At 44.1% G+C, this 19,029-nt stretch overlaps 1 protein-coding gene across 1 annotated transcript in view; it reads right to left on the bottom strand.

Moving 5' to 3' along the window:
* Positions 1-115, bottom strand: part of Hoxc13 (homeobox C13) — a 6,254-nt gene extending 6,139 nt beyond the window's left edge. The window contains exon 1 of the mRNA XM_013032428.1: positions 4-115. Coding sequence (XP_012887882.1) covers positions 4-115 — 112 coding nt within the window. The remainder of the gene's footprint in view (positions 1-3) is intronic.
* Positions 116-19,029: the final 18,914 nt, after the last annotated feature.

The raw sequence follows: 19,029 nt of genomic DNA, 5'->3' as shown, positions 1-19,029 counted from the left end.
CGCCGCCGCCTCCCCCGCCGCCGCCGCCGCCGCCGCCACTCTCGGGCGCGCTGTCCTCATAGACGTACATAAGGCTCTCCGGCCAGCGCGGGTGCAGCAGCAGCGAAGTCGTCATGACATGATCTGCTCGAGCTTTTTAAAAACTCCACTTGCCAGAGGCAGAGAGCCGGGGAGACACCTCGCTCGCTCTTTTCCCTCCCCCACCCCTCCTCCCTTGCCTCTCCACCCCTCCCCGTCTCCTCCCCGAGAGCTTCCACCTCCCTCCCTCCCTCCCTCCCTCCCCACATGCCCTCCACGCATGCGGAGACACTTCATTAAGAAATCCGTGGGCTCGGGTCCTCCTTCCCTCCACTTCCCCGGCTCCCCACGTGACCACGGTCCGCCCACGTGACGCCCAGCCCGGGTCTCCTGGGGTTCCCTCCCAGAGAGGTGGGGCGTGGCAAAAAGAAATTAGGTCTTTGATGATTGGCTGTCAGGAGGAGGGAAGGCGGAGGGAACTGGGAGATTTAAAGGGACATGGCGACGCCCCCCTTTGGCAGTCTCTGTAAGGGAGGGGGGAGGAGGCTGATTTTGGCCGACGCAAAGGGGCCTAGGGAGCTGAGGACTGTTCTGGGCTCCACCCCCTAGGCTCAGAATTGTGCACCCGGGAGACCGACACCCATCCCCAAGCCGGTTGCTTTGACTGCAGAAGCCTCCAAATTGGGGCTTGGAGCTAAGAGTGGGGGTGACACTGGATTTTAAAATAATAATAATAATAACAATAACTGAAGAAACTAGAAAACACACTGAAGCGATCCGGCCCTAGCAGAGTAGGCTGTTCCGGTTCGTTTCTGGGAAGAGTCCGATGACGACTTGCAGCACGCCTTTGAAGGCCAGATTGTGTTTTTATTTCCGATCTTCAGCCACTTTTCCCAAAGCCACAGTTGTCTGAAAAAGGACCCTCTCTCCTTCCCTCGCTGGTATATCGGAGTTGGGAGAGGTAATGACCCTGAATCATCCATTTGGGAGATCGTGCAGCGATGGAATACGCTCAGCGAGATATAGAAGGATAGGAGGGAAATTAGGGTGGACAATAAAAAAAAACACTGATGTTTCAACACGATATAGCAATAAAGCCTCGGCGTAGATTTTTTCCCCCCCAAAGAAATGAGGAGGCAGACCTGGACTAGGAAAGCATAAAGCCTTAGGTACCTATCACACTGTCTGTCTACTTTAGGTATACGAAAGGAAAGGTGAAAAATAAGGAAGAATCCACGCTGTCCTTTGGAGAGACCTCTTTCAAGTGCAACTCTTGGGGAACACTGAGGCTCCACCACTGTCTTTCAGAACCTGCCTCAGCCCAGGGTGGGTAAGGTTGATGGGGTGGTAGAGGGCCCAGGGGCAAGACATAGCCGAGATCCAAGTCATCATTTCCAGTCAAACAACCTTGCTCTGGCTGCCTTAGCTGTCTTGGGGTTACTGTCTTTAATACGGAGTATATCCATACCCTAAAACTCTCCCAAATTTCAAAGAAAAATTAACACCAACATACTGATTTTCAACAGCCCCCTAATCTGTCCTCCTAATCCCCCATTCCTCCCACACCTCAACAGAGTTACCCCCTTGGAGGGGCATCTCCGTGGCATTGAGCCAAGTTCCCTTTCAGTACAGGGCCTCCCTGAGGAGAAGTGGTAATAAAGGGGAGGGGGGAGAGGAGAGAGGGTCTGCAGCGGCTCCCTTTCCTGCCTCTACCACAGGTTTTCAATGCTGGTTGCATCCGTGTGCCCAAGCTGTGGCCATGCAGTAGGCCTCCTACCCTGCCAAGCTGAATCCACCAGATCCCTCAAGCCTGGGGCAAATGACTGGTCTACGCTGAGATCCCACAAGCCTGCCTCCCTCCTCCCTGAAGGAGGAAGATGGTGTTTGACGATTCAGAGCATTCAGGCAGTTGGTGAGTTAGGATTTCTTTTTAATTAATTCTTATCACCAAGATCTTTATCCAGAAGGGTCAGCTGAGAATTGGGGGAGCAGACTGAGCATTGGGACAGCAGTAAGAAGAATACAACAGAAAGGGTTCTGGAGCAGAAGAAGCAAGCCAGCTTGCCGGTATTGAGGGTGCTGCTGCTGGGGTGAGGAAAAACACGCCAAGGGAAGGGAGGGATCTTGTAGGGGTTGGCTAAGCTGACATCAGTCTATCCTGCCACTGGAGTCCAAGGTCAAGGTAAAATGGGGAAAGCAAACACTGTCTGGCAAAGCTGGGCTAGGTCATTTGACCTTGGCCCCCTTGCCTAATGCCTGGTTAGGGTGGTTGTTGGATGGAGAGGTCTAGTTTTCCAGCCATGGTGATAGAAGTGGTTCAGAGGCTTGGGCCTCCCGTGGTGTGAAGTGCCCGTACCCTGCTGGAAAATCTTCTGGCGACTGTGGACCAGGCTTAATGGGGGCTCCAGTAGAAACAAAGGACCTGGAGCCTGGGTGCCATTCCTGGGCTACTCTCCCTGGTTCAGCCTAATGTCCCAGGCCATCAGAGACCCAAAGCACATCCCCCCAGCCTTTGAGAGTAGAGAATAGAACGGTGGGAAGGAGTACAGGGAGGCCCAGCAATAAATAAAATTAATAGTATGTTCTTTTCCAGGTTTATATAAGGGTATTAACTATTCCTTTGCAATGAGATATAGATTTAATTAACCCAGCAACTTTACAATTCCATTTATTAGGGACACTAGGCGGCCAAAATTTAGCGGGAAGACAAGAGAGCGAAAGAAACAAAGTCGCCTTCATCAAAAAGACCAGCAGAAGATACAAGCCCTCCTTGCCCGCCAAAGCGACTTGGGAGAATGAAAAGACTGGAGGGAAAAGTTGGGGGCTAAGAACAGCTAGGGAAGTCCAGGAGCTCGGATTAACATCTACTCTCTCTCTCCTGGTTCTCCAAGATCTTCAATCGCCGAAGCACCAGGACTAGGGCACAGGAGATCCTGGAGGGAGGCGCACGGATGCCCAGAGCCTGCCGGGGCGGGCAGGCGGTGGAAAGTAAAGTGTTCGCTGGTTAATTAACTTTAAGCCTGGGGTCGCTTCTTTCCCCTCCCCTGAAAAAAATGTGGATCTCGCTGAGACACAAATAAAATCAAATTAAACACTCCAGGAGAATCTGCACCACTGGAAACATAGTAATTACATCTGGGAGGCGATCCCCGCCCTAGAAAGCTCGGCGCAGAAACCTTGACTGCAAAGCGCAGCCCTCACCACATGGCCACACCTCGACTCGCCTCGCCGGCTGCGGGGTGCTGCGGCGGGGCTCCGCGGTGGATGAAGTTTAGAGAAAAGCAAGTGAAATGGAAAAGGATGACAGTTCCCGGTCTTTGGCTGAGCTGCTGCTGTAGGGAAAAAGACTGAAGGGAAAGGAAAATGGCCCTCAGTCTGATGGGGGATAAAACCGGCTTTATGCTGCCCTGGCTGTTTGTTCAAAGAACATCCACAGGAGATGTGTGTCCTTCAGTGGATCAAGTTCTCATCTTAAGTTCAACTTCTCCTGTGTATAAAGGATATATTTCATGTGTCTTGTCACTGTGTGTATGTATGTGTGCATGCGTATGTGTGCAAGTGACACACAGGATGAGAGATGAGGGCAGGATGCAAGTACTGTCTCAGCACATCATTTGTGGACACAGCCCAAATGTGTGCAAGAAGACACCCAGCTCTCTGCCCTAATCCTCTACACACAAATAAAGGTCCCTGCTTGTCTGCTTATCTGTCTGGACACTTAATTTACACACTCACCCTACTCCCTACTTACAAAGAACATTCCCAAGGAAAATACTAGGGAAATGAAGAGACAGTTATTTGGGTCTTTCTGAAGTTGAAGAGGTGTGTGAGTTTCTTGTCTAACTGTAACAAACACAAAGTCAAGGATATACCAGTGCAGCATTTGCAAAAGGAGGGCACAAGTTGGAGCACACACTTGAGGACTGAACATAGTCTGCCTTCTAGGCTAGGGAGAAGGTTGATAGAAATGAAATTGGTGTGTGTTTTTTTAACGCTCACATTGCCTCTTCTGAGAATCAAGCATCAGACAATTTCCCTCTCTGACTCCTTCTCCTCTATTTCTTTCGTATTCTTTAGGAAGGAAAACACAAACAAAACTCTTTGGAAATTCTGGAGCTCCTGCTTCCCCCACCCCTTTTTTTTATGGGAGAAATTCCAGTTTTAAAAAGAGGAGGGGGTGGGTTAAGGCTGTAGGAGAACAAAGAGCCTTACCACCATGAGGTCTGGATTCTAGCCCAGACTTGGGGCCTTGTAGGGCAGGAGTAGAGTTTGGGGGCCCTTTCCTGCCCAGAGTCTAAGTTGCAGGAAAGAAAATAAGAGGACAGATTTGTAGAGGACAGAAGACACGAGGCCTCAGCTGTCCAGGCAAGAAATGGAAGTTGAGATTGAAGAAGAGGCTGGGGGTTCAGAAAAGTCCTATGAGGGGGCATCCTGAGTATGTGTTTGAGTAGGGAGTCCCTAGGAAATTCCTGGTAGGCAGCAAAGGGTGATTTAGATGGGGAAAGAAAAGTGGCTGAACTTGGACTTGGTGTTCCCATGCCCTGCCTAGTCCTGTTTCTTCTTGGAAGGCTGGGGCAGTGGGGCAGTGGTGGCATATACAGGAACAGTTGTTACCTCCCAGACTTCTGGATCCCTCAGGAACCTGTTCTACTTTGATCTCTCCACTCCCACAGCCAGGCCTCAGAGAAGGGCAACAGGGCCTCTTCTCCTAGCTTGGGACTCACCTTGTGGACAGCAGCTGCCATCCAGGCATCTTCCATGTTATTGTCCTTTCTCTCTAGGCTCCCACCTTCAGAGGGATGGGCACCAGGATGGCCAAGGCTTCATTTCACTCCTTGTTTCAGAATGTTACACTCTTAAACCTAAACTTGCCTTCCTCCCGACCCCACTCACTTCCCTCTGGGTACCAGGGGAACCTACTTCCCACTGCTACCTAGCAAGGACTTGCCATGCTGGCCCAAGATTTGGGGCCCTCTTCAGCTTCCCCTCTTTCATTCTATAAGGATCCATAAAAGGGGCCCAGGTTTAGGCAATCCTCAGTCTTTTCCAAGATTCTCCTCCAGCCTGTTCCCAATTTCCCCAAATGCAGACTGTTTGGTAGTGCATTATGTTTGATCAGAGGAATTCAGATGGCCCCTTCCATGGAACTGTCCAGAAGCCACCTCCAAGCCCAGCCCTCTTTCTTCCCTAGTTCCACCAACCCATCCCACAATCCTTCTCATCAGCTGTTTCCCCTGCTCCTTTCTGATTTTTATCCTTCCCACTCGCTTTTCTTTTAGGGAAGGCAGCATCTTAGTCTGTCACTTTCTTAACCCCCTTAGACAAAAGAAGTTCAAGGAAAAACCACAGAGTTAAGAAATTAGCCAAGTACCTCCTGACCTCCCCTGAGCCTCCCACTCCGTCCTCTGCTGCTGGAAAGGGGCTGTCACCCTCCCCTCCCCCCAAACACCTCCTCCTTTTAGGAAGTCCTCAGAAACAGACAAATAAAATCTCTCCTGGTTTTAGGGCCTGTCTGTGAGGGAAGTCCAAGTTCATTTTCAAGTTAGACAAGGGAGCAGAGGGGGGTGGGGGGAAGAGGTGGAGGAGTGTTTGCTGGGGGCTGGATTTGGCTTCCTCTAAGAGATCTAACAAAGGCCCCTTTTGGTCCAAAAGCCAACAAACCGAATGCCTGGAAAAGGTATTTATCACTTTCAATCATTTCCTCTATCTTTTAAAGTTTAGGTTTGGGGCTCCTAGAAGAGAGGCTGACCAGCCACTTTAAAAATAGATTTCCAATTACTTTAAAGAGAAAATATGAAAAATGGCATTTTTTCTTAGGGCAAAGAGGAATTGTGGACCCCAATCCAACATTCTTGTGGGTCAAAGAAGAGCTAAATATAAAGGGGTCAGCTGAAGGGCTACGTGTTTTACCTTCACTGAAGCAAGGGACCCCCTGAATACTAACAGGATGGTATGGAACCAAGGGTCTGGTGGGATCCTATGAGGCAGGTGGTGGAGTATGCTATTTCATTGTGAGAAAGAGGAAAATTATAGAACCAGTGGTAGAGTCTAGCTCTATGTCCAGACACCTTTAACAATAGCAGCAAAAGCACATCCTAATCTAAAAATCACTGAGCAAGAAATTAAAGGATCGTCAAGGGCTGCTTCATTAAAAGGAAGAAAATTTAATTCCTCCATCTCTAAGAAAGAGGAAAGAGGAGACTCAAGGTTCAGTGGAAGAGGAAAGAAACCCCCCTCTGCTAATGGCCAAGCTCGATTGGGATCTATGGAGCAAAAAAGGTAGAAGAAAGCTTGTATGTCTGGGTATCTGGGACAAGATTCCTGCTGGGGCTCTTTATTACATCTTCCTAAAAGACAAAATTTGATGCAGTCTTAGTGAAGAGGGATACTAGCTTGCTGATTTCCTTGGAATAGGACTCTTGTACTTTCTCCAACTGTCTCCCTGTCATCCAAATTTCCTTTCCTTAAAGGAAATTTAGGTGGACTGACTCCTTCCCACCCCCAACTTGGTTGTGGTATTCCTTGTACTTGCAGCAAAGGTGACAGGACCAAAAAAAACTAGGAAAGAAGATGAAGGCATTTCTGTTCCTTCTTCCCAGAGATTGCTCCCTTTCTTGCACAGTCAAAGAAACCTTAACTCAGATAAGAGGAACTATCCTTTAATGAATAGAGATGGTTTACCAAATGTGATGTGATATTTTAAGGGATAGAGTTAAATTCATTGAATTTGATAGTCTTCAATAATTCTGGCCAGTATGATTGTTCAGTTCTGGGGTTTGGGGATGGTGTGCTTGCTGGGGAACATGTGTTATAGAGAGTTTATTTATTTGCTATGTAGCGTGGGGATATTTGTGCATCAGCACAGGCTTATGGGGTGGGAATGAAAGGAAAAGAAATATGGTGAAGATGTAAGCTTGGGGAAGACCTGTGAATTTCCCAACCCCTCTTCCCTCCCCCAGTGGAGTCGCTTTATAGATGAGGAAAAGATCATCTTCAAGTTCCATAGAGATATAATTCTCTAGGTGTAGTGAGAAAGGACCTTGTACAATTCCTCCTCTACTCCAAGGCCTTAGGAAAAATCCTCTATACTACAATTTGTATTTGTGCTTGAAAGTACTTGTTGCCCTCTTCTCACTGTTTGGCTTATCAATGAATTTCCCTCCCAAGAAGTAATACAGATTTATTTCTCTCTCATTTATCATAGACCTGTTAATTTCTAGACAAGTAAGTATGTAATATATGCGTTGTTAGATGTTATGGGAACTTCAGAATTATTATTATACAAGCTATGTATCCTTAGGTACTCATATCTCTATAATTAGGTAATCTTTGAAATATTTTCCTTAAACATAGTGCTTCCCTTGAATATGACAATATGGCTGTGTTTAATTTAAAATTTTAAAGACTTAATTACCTTTATGCTCATACTGAGATGAGGGTGACAGTAGATTCATAGTTCTGCGTGTAAAAATACGTGTTTGGCACAGACATTTTTGTTAGTTCATCTGTGTGTGTATGTGGGGGGTGTGTTTTGATGCATTACCTATTAAGTAGAAATAGTATTCTGGCATATGTAAGTGCAGAGATTTAAAAACATTTATATTTATGGAAGAACAAAAAAAAGACTCTCAGTTCTGAAAGGATCCAGGAGCAACTTAGCAGTATAAAATTCTCAGACCCCCTTCTCCCTCAGTTTTCACTTGTGTGAAACTTGTGTCTGAAAAAGATTAGCCAATTCACCAAACTTGGCAGAATCCTGGTCTTGGCACTGTTCTTTCAGAGCAATTTTCCTCCCCAGAATTTGGGGAGATTTGGGATAGTGATTCCGCTCAGCCAGAGGAGTCTTGCTGCCTGCCTGGCTCAGTCAAGAGCCTGGCGGCGGCGCCAACATCCAAATTCTTCTCTTTCTTTTCTGGCTTGCTCCCAAGGCATGGAGAATTTGGTAGTTTAATATGCTGTGTTTTGGATTTTTTTTGCTTTGACACGTGGTAATTATTTAGCATTGTATTTCATTAATGCTGACCAAGCTTAAGCTTGGCTAGAGCACAGGACAATAAATGGCTGAGGCCGGAGGACAGCCCTACGGGTGTCTGCATTGGGAAGCTCGTGCTCCTCTTTCCCCGCACCAGAGCAAATCGAGCGAGGCAGGCATAATCACATGTGTAATTCTGATTGATGTACTGTGTGCCATGGGCATCCACAGGCGAGCACACAGGTGGGAACAGTTCATTTTCAGAGGTAGAACAGACTCAAATGAGATCCCTGGTTGCTCTCGGTGTTGCAGATAGTTGCATTGGCTGATCTGCCTGCTTAAGCATTCATGATCTGCTTGTGTTAACAGAAATTGAGGTGTTGGGAATTAGGTCCACATACCTTCAGGAGCTTCTGTACTTCTCTACAGGGACCCATTTTGACCATCAATTTTTGTTAGCAACACCTATTGCCAAGAACAAGAATTAGTTTTGCTTACTTTCTCATGTCTCTATGGAAAGGGCACCTCCCAAAGGAAGAAAGGGGAGGGGACATATTTTGCTTTCCTTATGCCCAGGTTTGGAATAGAAAAAAAATGATTAAATAATAAGTTTACATCTACAAAGATTTTGCAAAGAAAGTTGAAGGATCTTGTACGGTAGGGAGGTGGGGGGAGATACAGAGGGGCAGGGAATAACAGGACCTGGGGGCCAGAGGGACAGAAAAGACTTCTGTATAACTGGGTAGATTTTAGCTGGCACAATGATAAAGAAAGGAATCAAATTATTTAGATGTTCAGAATCTTAGAATTAACTTATGTGTGGCTGTTTATGTGACTATTTGCTGCAAATAAAACAATGAAATATGCCATTTTCATATGACAATATTCACATATAGTTGCACCTGTTTCAAATATACTAACCTTTGTACACTACAGATCTGCAATATCTGTATCAAACTTTACCTTTATAATACTCTGTGGTTTCAATAGTAGGGTCAGGAGCACAAGCAGCCATGATTTTCTCCTTCTGAACATTGCCCATAAGAAAATTGGACTTGCCACCTTTCAAAGCTTAGCCCAACCTTTGAAGGAAGCTTCCCAAATGTGATTCATCCTGAGAAGAAGAAAGCCTAACCAATCTACTCTTTTCCAAAGATGAATGTTCTCTCCATCTTCTGGCGGGGTCTAGTCCCCGAGCCATAGCCATTAAAGAAGTGGGTTCTTTGCCAAGTCCAGAAACAGCTCCTTAGCCCACAGGCTGGCTTCTTCAGCTTACCCCCTTGGCTCCGAATTAGGATGGCAGTATATCTCAGTTGCCCTGCCCATCCTACCTGGAATACAGATCTGAATCTAGTTTGAATCTGCCATAATAAGCCAAGTTTTCATCTGAAGACTCTGTGGCGATGCCCAAGTTCATTCTGCAAGTGTATATTAAGTTTAAAGATGATGTGGAGGTGCCTGATTCTGCTCAGCTTCCACCATTCTGGGGGAAAAACACAAGTGGAACCCAAATATTCTCAGTCATCATAGTGTTTTCATCAATATAAATAGAAAATCCTATTGTTCTTTCTCTCCATCTTCTTTCTCTCTAACACATCTATCTGTCTGTCTTTATGTATTTTAATAGCTTAGATTTAGTTCTGTGCCTTTTATCACAACAGAAGCATTATCCTTCCTGGAACCAATACCTCCAAGAAGGCAGACTCTTTTACACCAGGAAAAAATGCAGAGTCCCTCTTCTACTATTCCTAAGCATATCCCTGTTCAAGTTCCCTTTTCCCTCCAGCAATGAGTAACACACACACACACACACACACCACCCCCCACACCCCCCACACCCCCCTACACACACACACACACACACACACACACACACACACGCCATGAATTTACCTTTCTGTGAGTTATTCAAATAATCAAAAGGCGTGAGAGGAATCTTAAGCGATTACACTTGGAGGAAAAATGCTGGATAGAATATTGTTCCTCAATCCCAGACAGAGATTCCCCCCTCCCCCCAGCTATTGAACAGAGAACATATTTATTATAACCTCAATATCTACCTTGGTTACAAACCTAGGACAGTGAGGGAGCCATCCCCCTCCCCCCCAGCATCTCCTTCACCCATTTACTTGAACATTTCAAGCTTCAAGCATCAAAAGCTTCAAGGGTGTTGCGAGGGGGTAGGACTTCTAAAAGGCCTAAAAAGGTATCTCTTCTTGCCCTCCTGGACCGACCCAGCCCGAACACGAAGGCTCATTCCGCGGGGAGCTTCATGCAAATTCCAGTAAGATCATAATCTCGATCGCTTTTCACTTTTCACCATGGAGATTTGGCATATTGTTTGTCTTCTCTCAAAGAGCTCAGGAATATTACCTTCCTAATTTCCACCAGTTTCATATTCTGCCTGGGAAACTGAAGGCCTCCTCTTCCTCTTCCAGAGGAACTCAGGAGGAGGTCAGGGAGCCCCCCGATGGAGGATTCACCATCTCCTTGACTCTCAGCCCATTGGTTTGGACCCGCGCTTTGGGGAACTAGGAGGGATGCGAGCGGGCGGATGATGTTTAAGATTTTCTTCTCCGTCTTGTCCCGCAGGGATCTGGCGTCCAATGCCTCCAGGGAACCTTCCTTCAGCTTCGGGCAGCTCCTGGGCCCACGCTTGTGTGGGATGAAGCTCCAGACGGTTTGCACACTTGTCCCTATGCTCTTAGCCTAGGACAGGGCGACTTTTATTTTCTCCACTTCAATCAAACGAAATTTGCTTCAATCTCGAACCTCAGTTCCCAGACTGGGTGGCGCCTGTCCGTCCACGTCTTTTCTTCTTCTTCTCCTTTCTTCTTCAGGGAATGCATTTAAAAGGAAAAATATTCAACCTTGAGATGGGTGGAGGGAACATCTATTTTCAAATATTTCTAGCGGAACTTAGGGGGGCTGGCGCCGCAGGGCATTTGCCGAGCGACTCCATGCCCTTCCCACGAGCTGGGTCCCGCTGCAACATCTCCACTTGAAGTCACTTTCCCGCAATCGCGATCCCCCACACTCACTGTCCCCGAAAGCAGGTTCCCCCAGCCCCCAAGGGATGTGTCCCCTCCTTCCCGGGAGTCCTCGGAGCTGCAGCCCGTGCAGCGGGCGGTGCCCTAGGAGATGCAGCCGACGACGAACGGGAGCGGCCGCAGCGCGGGTCCCCCACACCTCCGTTGCCTGCGGACCCTGCTTCCTATTAGACTGGCAAGAAATAAATACGGGGTAAACTGAGGATTTTCCCCCCGACCTCAATTTGTAGCTTTGTAGCCCTCAGAGCTGCCCAAGGCATAGGTCTCTGATTGGACACCTTCTCCATTAAGACACTAGAGGAAGAGTAAGTTCAACCGTTAGTGTCTACACGAACAAACGGATTATTACTCCTTCAAATCCCTTTCATTCACTTAGGAAGTCTTGGCTCTGTGTGTGTGTGTGTGTGTGTGTGTGTGTGTGTGTGTGTGTGTGTGTGTGTTTAAATGTAACGGACCTATCCCCATCCCCAACACTCTCCAGTTTTTGTTTTTCCAGCATACATTCCAGCTGTTCTCAACCAATGGAGTAGGGAGGTACTTAAAATAAAACCCCAGTGAAACTGGGAAACAAGGAAAAAATGTTCATTGCCCACAGACACAAATACAGTAGTGAGTGTCGCAGCAGAACTGCACATCTGGGGAGAATGGAGAATCTCCTTCATTTTTAGTAGCAAGCTATACAGGCAGGGAACATAGGTTACAAGGGCATAGATTGTTACTGGGAGCTTTGCCTTCTGTGATCAGACCACGAAGCTGTTTGCTTCCTACCAGAAAAGGGAATGGATGGAGGTGGCGGGCATGTTTTTACTCTCAGTAATCAAACTCTTCTTGTGATGACCTCATCCCTGCCAGATGTGTCCCACTAATCCTATCTGAATGAAGCACTTTAAAAAATAATAATAAATTCAGTTTTTGAATTAATCTCTGGTTAAAAAAAACTATGTTTATTTTATTTAGGGTTGAGTGCCAGGCAATTTTTACTTTCATGGATTTTATAGGCTTCTGTGTTCAGTAGCAATTTTTTACTAGATTTTTTTTCTACCAGTAGCATAAAGGATTTTCCCCCCTCTCACTTCCAGCTTCACTAGGTTTAAGATACATCTTCATTACAAAAGAGACTACAAATTCTGCAGAATAAAAGGACAGACTCCTGCAAGTAGAAAGTCATCACAGGAGTCAGCCATGTCCACCCTGGTGGCATGGCTAACTCTCCCCCCTCTTTTTCTCTCCCCCCTTCTTCCCACCCCCCTCCTTACCGAATACCAACATACACTATCTAAGAAAGTCTCTTTGAGGAGTAATGACTTCCCTTTTGAAGAAAGCAAGTATGATCTCTACAGTCATTGGACTTCTTCACAGGGATCTTTTCTTCATAAGGATTTTATAGCAGCTGCTCCCTGCACCCCCAAACCTGGTAGCTCTTCTCCTGGGCCCACAGCTAGACTAAATCCCCCAGCTTTCTTTGCATTTCCTTGTGACCAGGTGTCTGAGTTCTGGTCAATGGAATATTGACTAGATTTGATTTCCATTTCCTGGTCAAAGCTGTTAAGGAGTGTCTCCCCTCCCCCGCACCTCTCAATCTTTTCTCCTCTTCCTCTAGCAGGATGCAGACCCTAAGACTCTAGGAAGTAGTGTAGGCACAAGATAGACAGAGCCTGGATCCCTGAGTAGCATGTAGAGCAGAGTGCCCTCTGACAAGCACTCTCCCGGGTCTTTTCCTGAGGGAAGAATAGTGTTTGAGACATTGCACATCGTGAAATTTATTAATGATCACATCCCAGTTCATCGTTCACTAATATGCCCTCTTTAAAAGACAAAATAAGGCTTAATATTTATCTTTTATTACTCTTTATAAATGTCAATGAATGTTAAATTACTCTGCTTGGCCCTTGGATTCAATTCCAGCAGGCTCTAAGATTCATCTGCCAGCACTTAGGTAACTATCCCATAACTACATTCAGTTACATACACAATGGCAAAACTGTAGTTAGAAAGGTCTGTCTATCTTTAAGATTCTGAAATTGGCCAGGTGCCCCTGGCATATGCCTGTAATCCTAGCTACTCAGGAGGCTGAGATTTGAGGATCACAGTTCAAAGCCAGCCTGGTCAGAAAAGTCTCCATGAGACTCTTGTCTCCAATAACTACTCAAAAACAAAGTGGAGTGAAGCTGTGGCTGAATACTCAAAGCTGTAGCCTTGAGTAAAAGAGCTCAGGGACCATGCCCAGACCCTGAGTTCAAGCATTACCACTGACTAAAAAAAAAAAAGATTCTGAAATTGGTTTAATGTGAACTTTTCTTCCCTCTTTAGCTTGATTCCTCTAGCCTAAATTTTGGTAAGAGGGAAAGAGGATTGCTTAGCTTCTCTGTATCATAACTTTGTCTTTATATTTTCCTCATATGTATCTCTATCAGAACTCTTCTCGAATGGTTTTGCAGACCCACTAGGTGTTCAAGTGGATGAAGAAAATAAGGTATTGACTCAAATATTTTTAACTGTACTTTTTGTCTTTTCTTTCTTGGTACTGGAAAATGAACCTAGGATAGTGCACTTGCTAGGCAAGTGCTTTGCCACTGAGCTACATCCAAACCTTCAAATATTTTTTTAACTAGGGCTATTATAATTGAAAGTGCATGGCACCAAACAAAGCAGAGGCAAGTGATTGTTACACTTGACATAAAAACAGGGTTATAGATCTGTGCAGTGTAAGGTTTTAAGTAGATAAAATAAATTACTCAGTTAGGTGTGCTTCTATTTTAAGTAAAAGATCTCTGTCAATTTCACTAGTTTGGATGGGAATCATACAATCCCAACGTGGCTGGTATGAAAACATTTTTCCAAAGATGATGAGGTAACATTGAATTGGTTCTCTTAAGTTTTTCCCATCTTTTTCCTTAGATATATAGACTAGATTTACTCTCAAGAACTGAGTTTCTATTTTTGGTCCCTGTAAACAGTAGAAACTGGGCAGCCCCATTCCTGCAATTTTATATTGCATTCTGCTTATTCTCTTATGGAAATCAAGGCAGTTGTCTTACAGTCAGGTTGCTTGCCAGACTCTGTCATCTGGCACTGTGGAGACACTGACATCTCTTTTTAAAACCAATGCCAAACCAGTCAGGCCAGACTTAGGGTCACCAGGTGGGAAGAAGACCTGTCAGCCACAACATGCCAAGTCAAGAAAAGTATTAATAAAGCTGCTATTTTTTTTGATCTGTTGTGGGGCCTCAACTCTGGGCCTGGGTGCTGTCCCTGAGCTCTTCAGTTCAATGCTAATGCTCTACCACTTGAGCCACAGTGTCTCTTCTGAAGCTGTTAATTTTGCCTATGCAAAGTATTAGAGTTGCCTCTGGGCTGACAAAGGAAATATTGTGTCCTTCGTTGGATTTCCAGATATCCAGATGTGTGGATGCATCGATCTTCCCATTTTTACCTCATTGCTTGTCATTATATAGACCCTCATGGTACATTTTGGCTATTGAGTAGCACTGAGTTGGAGGAAGTAGAAGGTGGGCGAACAAAGGGCATTTAAATCTGTGGGTAAGACTTATTTAGACTTGGAAACTTGCTTCTTATGATAAACCAGGAGGGATTTCTTTTTCCTTCTTTTGATTATTTTTAGTCCTATTATCTTTAAGTAGTTGCACAAAGGGATTTCAACTCAGCAGGTTGGTTTGTGTGCACAATGCATCTTGATCAAGGTCATCCCTTCCATCATTCTCCTTTATCTCTCCCAACCCCATCAAACTCCTCATGTTACCTGGTTTCATTTTCACAGAAGTACAGTGAATAGTAAGACTGTGTTCATCTGCTCTTCCCAGGAGGGATTTCTGTAGTTGATGGCTCAATCCATTAAGAGATTGCTCTGATCTTCAAAAAGAAAAGTAGATTGTGCTGAAGATTGATTTAGCTTACCATGGTTGAACACTTAGTATATTTTCTCTGTATCATTTCCATCTTCTACTTCACTTTTTAAAAAGTATATAATTGGTATGGTATATTCATCGTCATCCACTTTCTGGGAACAATAGAAGTGGAAAGATCCTGACATTCACAAAAGAGGGGCCATAGGCCTAAATAATGAAACATATAATTTGATGTGTGTTGCTACAAAATGGAATGGGAAATGAAGAGTATGACATTGAGTCCTTGAGCAGAAATGGATCAGTACTGGATGATACAAGGACATGTCCAAGATAACCTCTTGAGGACTTTTTTTTTTGCCTTTGGCTTCAATAATTCCCCGACAACAGCTGTACCTGTAAAATGTGTCAGGTCCAGTAGCAGGGTCAGGGGCTGCTGTCACTTGGCAGACTTCAACAACATGACCCTGGCAAAGACTTTGGAATAAAAACATCAGGAAAATAAACACTCAATGCTCCATAGCCAGAGGAGCATCTGGGAGCTGTCAGGTTGAAATACTAGTGTATTTGAGAAGGGAAAGAAAAGAAGCAAGGTCTTTGACACGGCTCTGCCTCCTGGAAAATACCTCTCCAGTAGCAGAGTTGATGCCAAACACATCAAATTAATTAAGAAAAGAGATAGAAAAAAATATTAAGGCTCAGCTTCTATTCCAGTCAGCTTGTCAATCAACTCCCTTTCAGGAACAGGGTGTGGCCTGGGCCTGGGAAGGAGAAGACCAGGAATAACAGATAAGGATAAATCTCACCTGTGGGGAGCCCTCCCTATCTGTGTGGAGAGATGGAGCACAGGCTTGGGAACTAGGCAGAAAGGCATGATCAGACTGAAGGAGAAGGAAGTAAAGGACATAAATGCAGGGGATGGGGAGAGTGGAAGCTGCAGTACATGCACACAAAGTATGCAAAACATACACCAATAATAGACCAAGGCATTGTGTTAGTAGATAGCCTGATTATGTTTCAATAATATACAACCTATGGAGGAAAACATTCTCTCTTCTATATCACACACACACACACACACACACACACACACACACATACACACACAGAAGAAGATATTAAATAGTCCTCACATAGATACTAGAAATGCACATCAGTAGAGACTCTTTTATATTTCTTCTTTCTATTTTTTGTCTTTCTATCTTGCAGAGCTGGGGATCATACCAAGATCTCATTCATACCAGTCAAATACTATACCTCTGAATTACATCTCTGCCCTTAGCTCAGTTTTTATGGAGAAACTCCATGTCTAAAAGGATGATACTCATAGGAGAGGAACACAAAGGTGCCATGTCTATGTGCCTCTGATCATACAAAATAATATTTATTGAAATGAATTGTCAAACTGGAAATCAGAGGTTTTTAATTTGTTACTTTTTGTTTTCTTTTTATCTTGTTGGTTCATATATCTGTCTTTGGTAGAGCAAGGGGTTACAGTAATGGAGGGAAAAAAGGTGAACAAATACAGCAGCAATATACCAGATACTGTGTTGAAAATGAACTATACAACTGGTGGGTGGGGATGGGAAGGAAAAACTGGGATAGAGCAAGGGAAGGAGTCATATTGTCCAAATGTACTCTTTACCTGACTTATATATCTGTAACTTCTTTTTACATCACCTTATAATAACAATGCAAAATAAAACGACTCCCTACATATGTTTTTGCTATTGTAAAGACTTCAGAGTTAATGATTGGAGTTTTCATCTTTCAAAAGCTGAGTTGGTGTCATACAGACAGTAATTCTGAGAATTAATGTTCCACACAAGTGTTGAAAATGTATTGTGAATATTATCTAGCTTTAAAACAGTGGGATGGCTTAGTTAAGTCAGTACTAAGTAAACTAAAAATTATGTATTTTGATCATTTGACATTGGGCAGTCAAAATAATTCTTTGAGCATTTTCAGCAGATCCTATTTGTATGGTGGGTGTGTCTAACTCATCACAGAGATGCTTTGATCTTTTTCTCCTTGAATCTCTCTATCTTCATCCTCAGTGCCCAGAAATAAGATTTGCTCAAGGGTTCCCTAATAGCTACATTCTGAAAGCCTATGATTATATTGCAGTATACCTCAGTGGCATGCATGCATGCATGCGTGCGTGCGTGCGTGTGCGTGTGTGTGTGTGTGTGTGTGTGTGTGTGTGTGTGTGGTATGTGCAAAAGAACAGAGAGACCATTATGTATCACTCTATTCTCTCTTAGAGACTCTTGGTAGAGCATTATCACTTGCCAATATTCTGCTGGGGAGAAAAGAAGTCTGCAGATGGTAAACTTTATCCTGAATGTAAGCAGGGAGCTGATCTCATAACACCCAGCCTCGGATAGCTTGTGTCACAAAGCCAAGCCTAGCTGTGATTACTTTGCATTTATATAGGGCTTTATCTGGCTCCTGTATGTCAATATCATTAGTGGGAGATAACTCACCAGGAGTTACAGAAAAAAAAAAAGATCAAAAAGGAAAAAGAAGACTAAGCTTGAAGGATCTGAGTAATTTCATAGAGGCTATGGTTAATCATCAGGAGGACGCAAATATGCTAAAATATGCTATTTAAAAGGGAAAAGCAACAGTAAGTTTCAATAGTAAGGGTCAAATGACAAATGACAGGAGTCTGAATGTTGGTTCCACTACTTATTGTTTGTGTGGACTTGAGAAAAATTATTTAACCTCTATGATCCTTAATTTTCTCATTTGTTAAATGGAGATTTTATAGCATATAGTAATGAAATGGAATTTTATTTCTAGCACTATAGCCAACAAGAATGCTTTACTATGAAGTATTTAGAATTCCTGGAAAAGATATAAAATCTTCCTTTAGATGCATACCTGAGCTTGCTACAAAGAAAGCAAGGTCTCTCAAAGCACTAAGAATCAGAAGAGAACTGAAAACCTGAATAGTAAATTTGGGAGCAGTTCCTAGAGCCTCTCCAGTGTCTATTTGGAGATAGTTGCTGATCTCAGTAACCAAAAAAGATTAGAATATAATGGTCATGTAGGAAAAAGAATCAAATGTCAGCCCAAATAGAGAATAAGAAAAATATGTGCCCACTTGTAAAGTGAGGAGATAAAACAAACAAACTTGTTTTGGTTTGAGTTCTGGACTGTTCAGCTTATAAATCAAATTAAAAAGTATGAAAACAAATCCAAGAAAAGCACTGGTGGCTTATTCCTGTAATTCTACTCAGAAGGCTGAAATCTGGTTTGAAGCCAGCCTGTGCAAGGAAGTCTCTGAAACTCTTATCTCCAATTAACTATTAAAAATAATGTGAGTGGAGCTATAGCCCAAGTGGAAGAGTGCTAATCCTGAGCGGGTCAGTGCCCAAGTCTTGAGTTCAAGCCTCAGGACTGGAACAGTGTCCACACATGCACATGCACACACATACACAAACAATCAAAAAACAATGTCAGACATATCACATGACAGTTTAGGATTTCTAAGAACTTAAGGCACTGCATTATCAAATCCATGTAATGAAATAAATGTTTATGTGATTAAAAGAAAAGAAAAAAATGAAAAAGAATGAATATTATGGACACACATATTTGTTTTGTTTTCCATATCTCATGGAAAGGAATGGGGTTGGACGTTCAAAGCCAAAAGCTCGTATTCAGCAGTGTCACTCAACGGGAAAACCAAGTGGATCGAAGTATATCAGTTGGCCACTAGTGAAATTACTGCTTGCAAAATGAGGTATGTGAAATACTATTGTATACTTCATTATTGGTTCAAATAAAAGCTTCTAAAGCAAACAACTATTGCTGAGGTTCTCTGGATGGGGTTGCTCATGGTCCATAGGAGGATGGCTTAGTGCAACTACTTTGAGAAGGATTTGGGCATTATCTGATGAGATACACATATCTTAGGAGCCAGCAATGTTCTTGCTGAGTGCATAACCCATAAAAAGACACAGCTATATGACCTGTATTCTGATCCATAATGTTCATTGCACCATTGTTCATAGCAGCTCCAGACTGGAAACAAAAAATGTTCAAAGCAGCAGTTTGTGATCTTTCCTGGCAGAAGGCTGTGGGTTCTGGTGGCGTCTAAGCCCTCCATCTTGTCAAG

Source organism: Dipodomys ordii, unplaced genomic scaffold (genome assembly GCF_000151885.1).
Source record: "Dipodomys ordii isolate 6190 unplaced genomic scaffold, Dord_2.0 Scaffold155, whole genome shotgun sequence".
NCBI classification, from domain to species: domain Eukaryota; kingdom Metazoa; phylum Chordata; class Mammalia; order Rodentia; family Heteromyidae; genus Dipodomys; species Dipodomys ordii.
The sequence above is the reverse complement of the archived record's forward strand: the minus strand, read 5'-3'. Positions and strand labels throughout refer to the sequence as shown.